The sequence below is a fragment of the Notamacropus eugenii genome, chromosome 3 (assembly GCF_028372415.1).
Source record: "Notamacropus eugenii isolate mMacEug1 chromosome 3, mMacEug1.pri_v2, whole genome shotgun sequence".
In the NCBI taxonomy this organism is placed as follows: Eukaryota; Metazoa; Chordata; class Mammalia; order Diprotodontia; family Macropodidae; genus Notamacropus; species Notamacropus eugenii.
Genome location: NC_092874.1, coordinates 233,129,467 through 233,141,882, shown reverse-complemented (window position 1 = coordinate 233,141,882; position 12,416 = coordinate 233,129,467). Strand labels below are relative to the sequence as shown.

Genomic DNA, 12,416 nt, shown 5'->3' with positions numbered 1-12,416 from the left:
AGTAGGCACTTTAAAAAACTGCTTTCCAAGGCCAGTACTCTTTGCGCTAAACCATTCAGTCTCTTTTAGAAAGAAATAGGCCTGCTGCACCCCCAACTGTTCCCCCACCCCCAAAATGGGAGGCTTAACCTTCTTAGGCACTCCGTTTCCCTGCGTCCCTAAGTATAAAACAGGTAGTCTGAAATTCTTTTTCTTCCAAAGCCTAAAAACAAAAACTTTAGGACCTTAGGTGCAGAAGGTACTTTTCATGATTTCTTGTTTTTCCTAAAAAAAAAAAAATAACAAAAAAAGATAAAACAAAACAGAATGGAAAAATGCCCATCACCAGGGCAAGCGCACGAATGATTGACCTTTTATTAATTGGTTCCTCTGTGCAAAGCACCGTGCTGGGGATACAAATAGAAAAGTAAGAAAGTCTCTAGGTGCTGTGGGAGAGACAATCAGAGGCAATTACTCTGCTGACAACCCACAATATTCCATCAAAATTCCTTCAGGTCCATTTCCCCCCTCAGGCTCCACCTCCAAGAATAGGAACAGAGAGTCTCCTTACTGGCATCCATCAGGGCTTTGGTGAGGGAGAGTGTCTGGGACTTCCAAGAAAATGATGCTCAGCATTAGTCTAGAAGAAATGGCAGTTAGTAGGATGGGGAGAACAGTCAAAGAAAGCAAGGAAATGAAAGCATCGAACACCTCACCCAGGACCCGCATGGCTGTCTTTATGCTCAACACCAAGAGGAAAAGGACTGATCAGAGAAATGTGTGGTCAGAGATAAGAAAGAACTGGATGTGGAGACACAGGGGAGCCTCTCAGCCGCCCCTGTGTGTAGCCCTATATATATTAATGTTCTCTTCCTCATCCCGCTGTGCCAGCTCCAGCTGAAAATGCTGTGGTAACATATCATGAAAGAAACTCTCTGTCCCATGCTCTTCCCTCATCTTGGAGGCCAGATAGATAGTGCCATTTGGTCCACAGAGATGTCGAAGGGTGCCTAGGAGCAGTGGAAAGGTGGGCTCCAGATATACAATATCAGCCCCTAATACCAAATCATAGTCTTCAGGAAACACACCCTGGTCGAGCCCCCAGGCCAAAGCTCGGACCTGTGCCCGGCCTCCAACTGGTATGTTAGCTTGAACGTTTCCCTGAATCTGCTCCAGGGCCAGAGGAAGGTCAGTGATGGTGACGTCTCCCCCTGGAAGAGAGAGAACAGAAGAAAAGTAAGGTCTAGGGACCAGCTGAAGGATCACCATTCAGAAATGTCTAGAAAAATTTCAGTTCTCAGTGTCTTCAGAAAAGTGACTCCTTGTTGCTTCTTAAAATTCAACATACATATGGCAGAGGGGAGAAATGATGAAGCACTTTAAGGATTACAAAGGCACTTCACATGTATCATTTTTGATCCTCAAAACAACTCTGTGAGACAGGTGCTGTTATTATCCCCATGTTATAGATGAGGGACCTGAGGCAAACTGTGTGATTTGCCCAAGTCACACAGCCAGTAAATGCTTAAGGTTGATGGAAACTAAGCAACTTAACCAGGGTCACACAACTAGTAAGTGTCTTAGGCAAGGTTCAGAGGTAGATCCTCCAGACTCCAAATCCAGAATTTTCTCCACCATATCACTGATTATCTTAAATCACTGAGCTAATTCTGCTTCTAGGACTGTATCCCCAAGAGATCATAAAAATGGGAAAGGTTCCCACATGTACAAAATTATTTATAGCAGCACTCTTTGTGGTGGCCACAAACTGAAAATCGAGGAGATGCCCATCAATTGGGGAATGGCTGAACAAGTTGTGGCATATGAATGTAATGGAATATGATTGTGCTATAAGAAATGAAGAACAGGAAGACTTCAGAGAGGTCTGGAAAGATTTATATGATCTGATGCTGAGTGAAAGGAGCAGAACCAGGAGAACTTTATACACAGCAACGACCACAGTGTGTGAGGATTTTTTCTGGTATACTTAGAACTTCATTGCAATGCAAGGACTTAAAAAATTCCCAATGGTCTCTCTTAAGGCAAAATGCCTTCCATATCCAGAGAAAGAACTATGGAATTTGATCACAGAATGTAGCAGATCATTTGCTTTTGTATTACGTTTTGGTTTGTTTTATGATTTCTCCTATTCATTTTAATTCTTCTATGCACCATAACTAAGGTGAAAATGTATTTAATAGGAATGTATGTGTAGAACCTATATAAAATTGTATGCCATCTCAGAGAGGGAGTGGGGAGGTAGGGGGGAAGGAGGGACAGGGAGGGGAAAAAAAATCTAAGTTATAAGAAAGTAATTGTATGTTCGGCCTTGAGGCCGAAGGGCTACCCGAGTCTTACCTTTCACCTTCGCAGGTCTTCGGTGGCCAACTGGATAAACGTATTGAGAGAAGAGACTTTCCAGAGTCGAACAAGGGTTAGGCTTTATTCAGGGTCTTGGTTACATGTGCAGGGTGAATTCTTCCTCAGGAGAGAGGAATCCTCCTCCTCCCAAGGAGGCAAAGATCGTACAGCAAGAGAATGGGAGTGGGAGAGGGGAGGGACCTTCTGCCCTCTAAGGGCCCCTCAGCACGAAGAGCGCCTTCAGGCTTTCCTGACCCTACTTAAGCTCTCCCGCCACATAGTTTGCACCTGAATACTGTGCCTGCTCTCAGCCTTTAGCTAGTCAACAGGTGTGCTCAGACCACGGGTTAATCTCAAGGGTGGGATGTTCTCCCCAGCAAGTTTCCCACGGAGAAGAGGCGGAAATGCACGAGATAGCCCGTGTCTCACGCCTCAATTCCCAGCTGTTCCCTGGGGGGCCTCATGAGAACTCTGAGGTTTAGAAGTCCTCACCTTTACCTGCCCAAGACTGTCCACATGAAACTGAGCTTACACCCCCAACAATTGTAGAACACTGAAAACAAATAAAATAATTTTTAAAAATAAATAAATCACTGTGCTAGATACTGAGGACACAAAGGTGGAAAAAAATAACACAGTCTCTGTCTTCAAGGAACTTAGAGTCCAAAAGGGGTGTGTGCGTAGGGGTGTGTGTGTGTGTGTGTGTGTAGCTGACATGATATGTACACAGTTAAGTATGATAAAAGGCAGAATTCAACAAGACAAAATGGTGTCTTTCTAACAAACTCAGCCAGGAATTCAAGTTTTCCCAAACTCTATCTCAGCAATCTCATCTTTCAGGGCTGTAAAAAATGGAACTCTAACCAAGTCAGTTTTCTCTATTTACCCTTTAGATGATGTGAGTATTTGGCCTCCTCCCCATCACACTTTTCAGCTTACTACCAACTGCCCAGACCATTATATACCTATATTAGAAAGGAATGGGTTGAAAAAAGTCATTGGAGGAAGGATACAGTAATAGTGGAGTAAAGATATTGTTAACAGCAGTTCCCTATAAAATAACTGATCAATAAAGGGGTTGAGGAGTCAAGAGGATATTCCAGTGTGGGGAAAGAGCATATAAGAATAGTATACAAGGATATACTTCCCGTCTAATGCTTAACAGAATACTTGGCACATAATAGATAATAAGTGATTGTTGACCGATTGTCTACTCTAACTCTTGACTTCATATTTAGGTTTGTGTGCTCGTCCTTTGTTTTTGAAAAAGACCATGACATCAGAGAAATGATGTCATGACTTGCACTTGACTTTGTTTTGAGTAAGGAAGGGCTGTGCAAGGTCACCAACCTCACTTTTTCCTCCCAAGCCATCTGGACCCAGTGACCAGATATTCATCAGGATGACTGGAGATGGCCCAGGATACAATGGGAGACCTTGACCTTTTCAGGCTAAGGTCTTTTCAGGTACTCACTTAGATTGAGGTAACCCCCATACTTCAACATGAATGTTGATGTCCCTTTGAGTAGGTTAATCTCCCAAATCATTAACTTCCTTAACACCTATACTCTTCATCTTCACTCCACTTCATATACCCACACAGGAAGGGCCAAATGAATTTGTTAAATTTCCTTGACTCTGAACTTCCAACTTCCTATTTCTATTTCTTTGTGTCTGAGGCCAGATTTTAATTCAGGTCCTCCTGACTCTAGGGCTAGTGCTCTATCCACTGTGCCACCCAGCTGCACTCCTCCCCCCACTTTCTATTTTCAATCAGACTCCTATCTTTCCATTTCTTCCTGAGTAACTCCATTCATACCTAGTTTTTATCGTCACCATGACTTGTTGTCCCTCCTCTACCACTACCACCACGAACTCCATCCTTATCCTCTCAACTCATCATTCTGACCTCAATTTCCTTACTTTTTCATCACATTTCCTAGCACAAGGTAAATAAATGCTAGTTGACTGAATGATTCAACCACAAGGTAGACCTTACATATTGGTTTTGGCACCGTATGATCAATGAAAAGACAAGAAGGCAAGTGATTCTAGATTAGATGGTGTACTGTTGAAGTGGTCAACCTTGGGGTTGAATCATTCAGTCAACTAGCACTTATTTACCTTGTGCTAGGAAATGTGATGAAAAAGTAAGGAAATAGAGATCGGAATGATGAATTGAGAGGATAATGATGGAGTTGGTGGTGGTAGTTACTCAGGAAGAAATGGAAAGATAGGAGTCTGATTGAAAATAGGAAGTAGAGAGAGGGTGGGTGCAGCTGGGTGGCACAGTGGATAGAGCACTAGCCCTGGAATCAGGAGGACCTGAATTAAAATCTGGTCTTAGAGACTTACTAGCTGTGTGACCCTGGGCAAATCACATAACCCCGATTCCCTTAAAAAAAAAAAAAAGAAAGAAAATAAGAAGTTGGAAGTTCAGAATCAAGGAGATTTAACAAATTCATTTGGCCCTTCATTTGTGTGCATATGAAGTGAAGGTGTTAAGGAATTTAATGATTTGGGAAATTACCTTGCTCAAAAGGACATCAACATTCATGTTGAAGAATGGGGGTTACCTCCCTCTAAGTGAGTACCTGAAAAGGTCTTAACCTAAAAAGGCCAAGGTCTCCCATTGTATCCTGGGCCATCTCCAGTCATCCTGATGAATATCTAGCCACTGGACTCAGATGGCTCTGGAGGAGAAGGGGGGCTGGTGATCTGCACAGCCCAACCTCACTCAAAACAAAGTCAAGTGCAAAAAATGTCATCGTTTCTCTGATGGCGTGGTCTTTTTGGAAAACAAACACACACAACACAACACACACAACCTATAGTAGAGTATAGATATAGTTTAGTATAAATTAAGTATAGTATAGTACAAATATAGGATAGTATAGTAGAAATATAGTATAGTATAAGTATAATATAGTATAAACATAGTATAGTATAGTATAAATTCCTTCTCCTTCCCTACTCCTCCCCTGCTCTAAACCTCAAAATCTCTCCTCATCATCTCCCATTCTTTCTTCCTTTGCATCAATTTTTAATGAAGAAGAGGCCCTTCTTTCTAGGGAAACCCCTCTACTTACATTCTTTGTTCTTATTCTTTCCTGTCTTTTCTAGGTACTTCCCTGCTCCATCCTTTCTTCTCTCTCATCTTCAGTACCCCCCTTATCTATTCACCTTCCCTGCTGAGACTCCCTTATCCTTTAAAAACAAAAACAAAAAAACAAACCATTTGAGTCTGCCATCCCCTCAAGCCAATAATCTTTATCTTTTTTTTCTCCCTTCGGAAGCCAAACTCCAATACATCATGGGATTCCATTTCCTCACCTCCCACTTACTTCTCAATCCTCAGTAATGAGACTTCCCACTCTGCTACTTAAACTTCTCTCTCCCAGATTACAAGTGATCACTTAAATTCTAAATCCATTTACCTTTTTTCAGTCCACATTCTACTTAGCCTCTTTCAGAAGCTTTTGACATTGTGAACCATTTGAAAATCCCCAGGGAAGACATGCCTTATGTCATATTATATAACATTTTAAGGACAGTATAGAGAGGCAGAAAGGTTTTTTCCCCCTTTCTTTGTTTTTTTGGAGCTTAGCCCTGTGCCTGGAACATTATTGGCACCTAACTTATTGACTTGAAATAACTAATATTGGATGGCAGACTGGCCCTTAAGTTATCCTCTGACTCAAACAGCTGTGTGACCATAGGTAAATCGCTTAATCTTTCAATGTTTCAGATAGCTCTCTAAAACTATAAATTAAAGACCAGCGTTGTGAAGGGACCTCCCCCAATGGGAAGTCCCTAAACTGATGGAATCACTGATTGGACTCCCTCACCTCGACCAAAAAAAAGGACAGGATAGACTGGCTCACAATACAGAGCTGGACTAAATCAACTCAGATCCTTTCAAATTATCAGATCTGTGATTCCAGCTCACCTACCTTGAAGAGCTGCCAGAATGCCCACGATGCCAGTCCCGGCGCCCAGCTCAATCACCTTCTTGCCTCGGAAGTCGAGATTTTTCCTCTCGAAGTAACTGCATAGGCTCAGCGCCTATGGGGAATGGGGGATGGGATGGGGGGGGAGGAAATTTTGGGAAGAGAAAGAAGGTGGTTGCCTAATTACAGAGGAAACCCAACCCGTGCCAACATTTTTTTTCCTCTGCCCGAACTAGGAGATTCAGAGTGGAGGAGAGAAAAGAAAACACCGCAGCCCCGCTAAGCGCTTTTCCCTCTGCTGACCACCCAGTACAGCCCGGGAGTCCTCACCGCTTCCCACACAGGCGCAGCCACCCCGAGCCGAGCCCCGAAGCTCTGTTTGATGCTCAGCACATGACCGCAGAAGTGGAACTGAGTCTCTTCTGTGTAAGATTCAGCGAAGAGCCCGTCTTCCTGAGGGAACACGGACTCCGACTCCAGTTCGGAGTCTGACTCCGACATCCCGGATAGAAGGTTTCGGGGAACGGAGCGCCAGCCCACAGAGGGACTCCTCTGGACGCCGGCCAAGCTCTAGAGCAAAGGGTGGCTTCCACGTGGCCGGGCAGGAGTGAGAGCCTGGAGGCAGGGGAGGTCAGACCCCTGCCATCCCCAATCCACTAGGTTCCTGTACTCCCGGGAGGCCGCCAACCCAAGCTCCTCCTACCCTACTTCCTAGAACTCTAGACTACCATATGCGTGGACTGGCCCCAGACACCTGAGAAGCGAGAATGATTAATGCTGTACTACGTGGCAGGGCGGGGGGAGTATCCTAGCCCTTCCCCAGACTGTAGAGGGAACTCATCCTGGTGGTTTGGACCGTAGAAAGAATACTCAGGGGAGATTCCCGACCCTGGAACCTTATTGGACCTCAGTTTTCCCAACTGTAAAATGGAAATAAAATAGCCGCAAGGGTTCTGAATTTTGGGGGGTGCCCTGGACCCTTTTGGCATTCTGGTGAAGCCTATGAACCCCAAGAATCATATTTTAAATGCACAGAATACATAGGATGGAAAGGGAACAATTTTCAAATATAATTATCAGAAAAAACTGTTAAAGTTCATAGACTACAGGATAAAAACCCTGACCTAAAGTCATTTCTAGCTGTTTAAAAATCTTAAATTCTAAATTTTACTATAGCAAACCAGACAGAAAGAGCTGGTAAGGTACAGTGAGAAAGAGCAGGGGAGTCTGGAGTCCGAGGGTCTGGGATCAAATTCCCATCAGTGTGATCTTGGGCAAGGGACTGACCCTCCTTAGGTCTCATTTCCACATCTGCAAAATGGGGGAAAAAAGTTTAGTTTTTTCATATGGTCGATGAGGAAATTTCTTTTAAGTGTTTCAAAGGTTTTCATTTCATCTCCCCCTTTTTTTTCCCGGTGGTGGGCGAGGTGAGAAGTAGTGAAAATACATTTTTGTTCAGAAAAAAAGTCTTATAAAATTTCAAAATGAGGTGGGTTACGTGAAAAGCCCTAGTTGTAGTTCTGTTGATTTTAAAGCTCCAAGACAGATGCTTACACATTGGCACGCTTCCTTTCTCGGCATCCCAAACGCCGTTTGGGCCCCGGTCCCTTTAAGGGGGCGGGGCCTGGAGGCCCACCTCCATGATGTGACGCTGACTTCATCAGCGTGCGCCGAGAGCCGGCGGGCGGGTGTCTCCACGTGAGAGTCGCGGAAGCCCTGGGACCCCGGAGCCATGGAGAGCGCGGAGCTCGGCGACGGAACCCCGGCCCCAGCGCCTCAGAAGCGCTTCTACCGACAACGAGCTCACTCTAACCCTATGGCCGACCACACCCTGCGCTAGTGAGTTAGGCCCTCCCCGGGAAACTGGCTCCTTAGTCCTGGAGAAACCTGCTCCAGACCCGGGCCGGACCCCCGAGCGGGCGGTCTCGAGGGATCTAGGGGGACAGACGGGGAGGCGGGGAGTGATCGATCACGGAGCTCCCGGGGCCCCGCTGCCATTGAGGTGTCAGGAGAGTGGCACCTAGGCAACACCAGGAGGCCAGAGTTGGACCTCCCCTTCCCCCATAGCAGCATGGGGTGTAGTGAACTTGACCTCAGAAGCATTGGGAGGCCGGGGCTGGACCTCCCCTTCCCCTGTAGCAGCTGCGGGATGCGGTGTACGTGACCTCAGCCACAGGGGAGGTGCTTGGACTAGAATGCAGTGAACTTGCCTTCAGAAGCGGGGGAGGAGCTGAGACTGGACCTCCCCTTCTCCCGTTATTGTAACGGGGTTGTTGTAAGACTCAGAAACCTAGGGTTCCATGAGTGCGACCTTAGAGTCACAAGTCAGTTTTTTCATATCAGTTTAAGCCGCCCCTCCAATCCTTCCATTTCCTAGGTTGCTCTGGTCAATAAAATTCATTACCTACTGGGCACCTTTCTGATGATGGATCTTTTCTTACTTAGCTAAACTGGCCCTCAGCCACAAACACAGCCTGTCAGTGACTCCAACTCGAAGCTTTATCTGCTTAGTTAAAACCTCCCAGTGTTTGTCCTCCACCTTCCAGAATGTTGGATCACCTCCCCACGTACAGTAGTGTTTCAATGTAGGACGTTTCCCTCATTTTGTCAAAAAAAGGGTGATAATATTTATGCCTCCTATCTCTGTGAGTTGAAAAGTGCTTTGCAAATTAACGCAGATGATAAAAAGAAAAAACTATTATTTGTGTAGTACATCATGGTTCAGTTTAAGAGAAGGAAAGACAGAAATGGGTTGGAGATAGAGACCAGAGTAGAGGAGTTCAAATTTAGTTAAGAGGATTTGATGTGTAGACTGAAGGAATGAGATGGAGGAGTACCGTTGTGGGTGGGTCTGGTGATGGGAAAGAAGAGACAATATATTGACAAAGCTAAGTGAATGAGCTGCTGGATCTTGTGACTGGTCCATTAGACAGGTTGTAGAAGCTTTGTTGCCTTTCAGGGGAAGAAGGGGTTGTCTGTGGGAGACGTTTGAGTAATGAGATAAATAAAGGCAGGAGAATTTGATAGGTTAGGGTGAACTTTGAACCTTTTTGCCCCCACATGATAAACTGTTAGAACAGTTTTACCTTGGACAGATAATAACAACTAGACTCCCAAATCATTGTGTCAGATTCCTCCCTAAATCATGTTCCTCTCCCCCCAAAAAAAGGGGGAAAAGGATTTCTGATTTTTGCTGCAAGAAGGAAACCAGACTAACCAGTGGTCATACCAAATGCTAGAAATTTGGATGTATGTACAGGTCAAGCTCTAGTGGGGATGGTACATTTCCTCAAAATGGGCCTATGATTCACACTGAGGGTTAAGGGTGTTTTCCATTGTGCCTCCTTGAAACCAGAGGACCCACTCTTTGTGGGAAAACTTCCTTTCACCCCACCCACAGTCCCATTTCTGCAATTTTTTACTCCCCTACTCACACCACCCTCCCTCCACAGCCCTGTGAAGCCAGAGGAGATGGACTGGTCTGAGCTCTACCCCAAGTTCTTTGCCCCACTGACCCACAACCAGAGCCATGATGACCCAAAGGATGAGAAAGAAGAGGGAGCTCAGGCCCAAGTGGAATTTGCAGACATAGGCTGTGGCTATGGTGGTTTGTTAGGTAACGCTTTGCAGTGACCCTGTCTCCTTGGGCAGGGGGAAAAGGGAGGTGAGACGAAGAGGGCTCAGGCTCTTCTGCCTGTGCAGCAACTTTGGTGGGGCTGCAGCTTTGGCCTTTCCCCTTCGGACCCAGATGTTGGCTCTATGACATCAAGGTCTACCCCCCACTCAGAGCCTGTGACCTTTGGCCAGGAACAGGGAAGGTGCTGCCTCAAATACCTCTCTTAAGTCAGGGATGACCTGTCTGGCCCCTCCCACTGACCACAGTCCCTACATGAGGCATCTTACCTGCCAGGTATCGGGTCAGTGAGTCAGTCAACATGAACGTCAGAGATCAGCCACTGTGTCCAGTGATCCTTAACCATCTCTCTCAGGCCTCCCAGGAATTTCTCCCTCCTTCCATGACTCCTCTTCTTGCCCCATCATCAGTAGTATTGTCCTGTCCTCTCCTCTTTATTTTCTCCTGGTATTCATATTACACAGATACACACAGTAACTATCCTTGCTGTTCCTGATCTCTGATCATCTCCCCCACCTGCCTGCAGCTGCATCCTACTCTGTCTCTCTAGCTTCTCATTCCCATTGGGGCTCCGATGATAATTCCCCTTTCATTCAAAACATTTCCTTTGGGCCCATTTCCTATTCCTAGTCTGGGTAACAATCTTCCCCTTTGAATGGGACTTTCCTACCCACTTAGCTTTAGTATGTGATGATGCTGCACCTTTCATTTTCACCCAGTGGAGCTATCCCCGATGTTCCCAAACACGCTGATCCTTGGCCTAGAGATCCGGGTAAAAGTCTCAGATTATGTTCAGGATAGGATCCGAGCCCTTCGATCCACTTCTGGGGGTGGCTTCCAGAACATCGCCTGTCTTCGTAGCAATGCCATGAAGCACTTACCCAACTTTTTCCACAAAGGGCAGGTGAGATGGGGCACTGAAGACACTGGGTTTTCCCAGCCTTTGTGGTGGAGGCTGGTGTCTCACCATCCTATCTTCCTCACAGTTGACAAAGATGTTCTTCCTCTTTCCTGACCCACACTTCAAACGGACCAAACACAAGTGGCGAATCATCAGCCCTACACTGCTGGCGGAATATGCCTACGTCCTGAGAATTGGGGTCAGTTTGAAGTGGGAGGAGGGGATAATAGATTGTGTTGGGAACCTCACCTTTAGTTTATCTGTGCTTAGAGTTGGAGATAGGGGTGGAGGGGTGAAGGTTTCTTCCATAGTCTTATTTAGGTGTCCCTTTATCCAGTCACACTGACCAGTGGGATGGGATCTCTGCAGGGGCTGGTATATACCATCACTGATGTGATGGAACTGCACAGCTGGATCTGTACCCACTTTGAAGAGCATCCCTTGTTTGAGCGAGTACCCCTAGAGGAACTGGTGAGTTGGGAGGCAGATGGTGCTGGGGGAAACAAAGGGAATAAGATCCCTTGAGAATGGGATGGTCTCTTGAGCCCAGCATAATACTGGGAGTATGGGATATAGGTTTGTGGGAAAGCAGAAACCTGGGAGTAGGGGAAGATTCACTTGGAGTTTTCACTCCCTTAGGTTGATGACCCCATTGTGGGACGTCTTGGAACTTCAACTGAAGAAGGAAAGAAGGTTCTTCGAAATGGGGGGAAGAACTTCCCAGCCATCTTCCGGAGAATTCAGGACTCTGTTGCCTAACTGCCAGCCTCTGGCTCCACTCTGACTGGACACTGATCTCTGACCGTGCCATATCTAGAAGAATGATAGAGGCTCTTTTGCCTTCTGGGTGGGAGTGGGCATCTCTGTGCTGCACTCTCTCTGTTTCTGCTCCAGGCCTGGGAGTTGCAGTGATGAGAGAAGGAACCCAGATGTTCTGAGCAGCTTTCTTGACTCAATTGTTCTTCAGGCCATTTTTCACCAGAAAGCAGATGGGAAAATGCACACCTTGAGCCTAAGACAAGTTAGAAAGTGTTCCTGAGTTAAAGGGGTCTGATTGTTTAGAACCCCTTTCAGCCAGGATATGTTCTGTATAGCTGGAATAAGAAAACACATTGCACTACCAGCTAAACTTCCTGCTGGACTCAGATCACTGTAGTTGTTTGTGTTTATTTTGCTGTGCTGAAGCCTCTGTGTGTCTGTCTCTCTAAACCTGCCTGCTGTCCTAATAGAAGGCAAGCACCAGGTTTCTCTCCTGCCTTCTCCATCCCCCCTCCAACCATCTCTGGGCTTCTAGCTGTCCAGTAGTCTGAGACTACTTTAGTGACCACTTTTGGAAAGTATAAGGGGAAGGCATTTTGAAACAGGTTATTGTCCCCTCTGTGTTAACCTTTGATTATATAGTAACCACAGCTGTGGAGATTGTTGGTTGATGAGCAGAAGAACTTGCTGAATTTCTGTATCTTGGTAGTAGGATTCTGCTATGAAAAGACCCTGTTGGGCAGCTGACCAAATGGTGATCTTCTAGAGGGGACTGACTGACCCCAAACCACCTGGGCCATACTGAGCTTGTTGAGATTGACCATCAGCATGG

The 12,416-nt window shown here is 45.9% G+C and overlaps 2 protein-coding genes across 2 annotated transcripts; one reads left to right on the top strand and one right to left on the bottom strand.

Moving 5' to 3' along the window:
- Window positions 1-340: 340 nt before the first annotated feature.
- On the bottom strand, window positions 341-6,791 carry EEF1AKMT3 (EEF1A lysine methyltransferase 3). Its single transcript, XM_072655226.1, has 3 exons — window positions 6,621-6,791; window positions 6,294-6,405; window positions 341-1,190 (listed from the first exon to the last, which is right to left on the bottom strand). The coding sequence occupies exons 1-3, from the start codon at window positions 6,789-6,791 to the stop codon at window positions 808-810; spliced, it is 666 nt and encodes a 221-aa protein (XP_072511327.1). The 3' UTR covers window positions 341-807.
- Window positions 6,792-7,341: 550 nt separating this feature from the next.
- On the top strand, window positions 7,342-11,972 carry METTL1 (methyltransferase 1, tRNA methylguanosine). The gene is made up of 6 exons (XM_072655225.1): window positions 7,342-8,129; window positions 9,743-9,906; window positions 10,644-10,828; window positions 10,911-11,024; window positions 11,195-11,296; window positions 11,465-11,972. Exons 1-6 carry the CDS (start codon window positions 8,023-8,025, stop codon window positions 11,582-11,584), a joined length of 792 nt encoding a protein of 263 aa, XP_072511326.1. The 5' UTR covers window positions 7,342-8,022; the 3' UTR covers window positions 11,585-11,972.
- Window positions 11,973-12,416: the final 444 nt, after the last annotated feature.

Bases quoted from the DNA above. Each gene is read 5' to 3' on its own strand.
- EEF1AKMT3 (XM_072655226.1), bottom strand. From the start codon at position 6,791: ATGTCGGAGTCAGACTCCGAACTGGAGTCGGAGTCCGTGTTCCCTCAG. The intron at 6,406-6,620 runs GTGAGGACTCCC...CATTCCCCATAG, and splicing joins CTGCGCCTGTGTGGGAAGCG to GCGCTGAGCCTATGCAGTTA. The intron at 1,191-6,293 runs GTAGGTGAGCTG...TCTCTCTTCCAG, and splicing joins CATTCTGGCAGCTCTTCAAG to GGGGAGACGTCACCATCACT.
- METTL1 (XM_072655225.1), top strand. From the start codon at position 8,023: ATGGAGAGCGCGGAGCTCGGCGACGGAACCCCGGCCCCAGCGCCTCAG. The intron at 8,130-9,742 runs GTGAGTTAGGCC...CTCCCTCCACAG, and splicing joins GCCGACCACACCCTGCGCTA to CCCTGTGAAGCCAGAGGAGA. The intron at 11,297-11,464 runs GTGAGTTGGGAG...TCACTCCCTTAG, and splicing joins GAGTACCCCTAGAGGAACTG to GTTGATGACCCCATTGTGGG.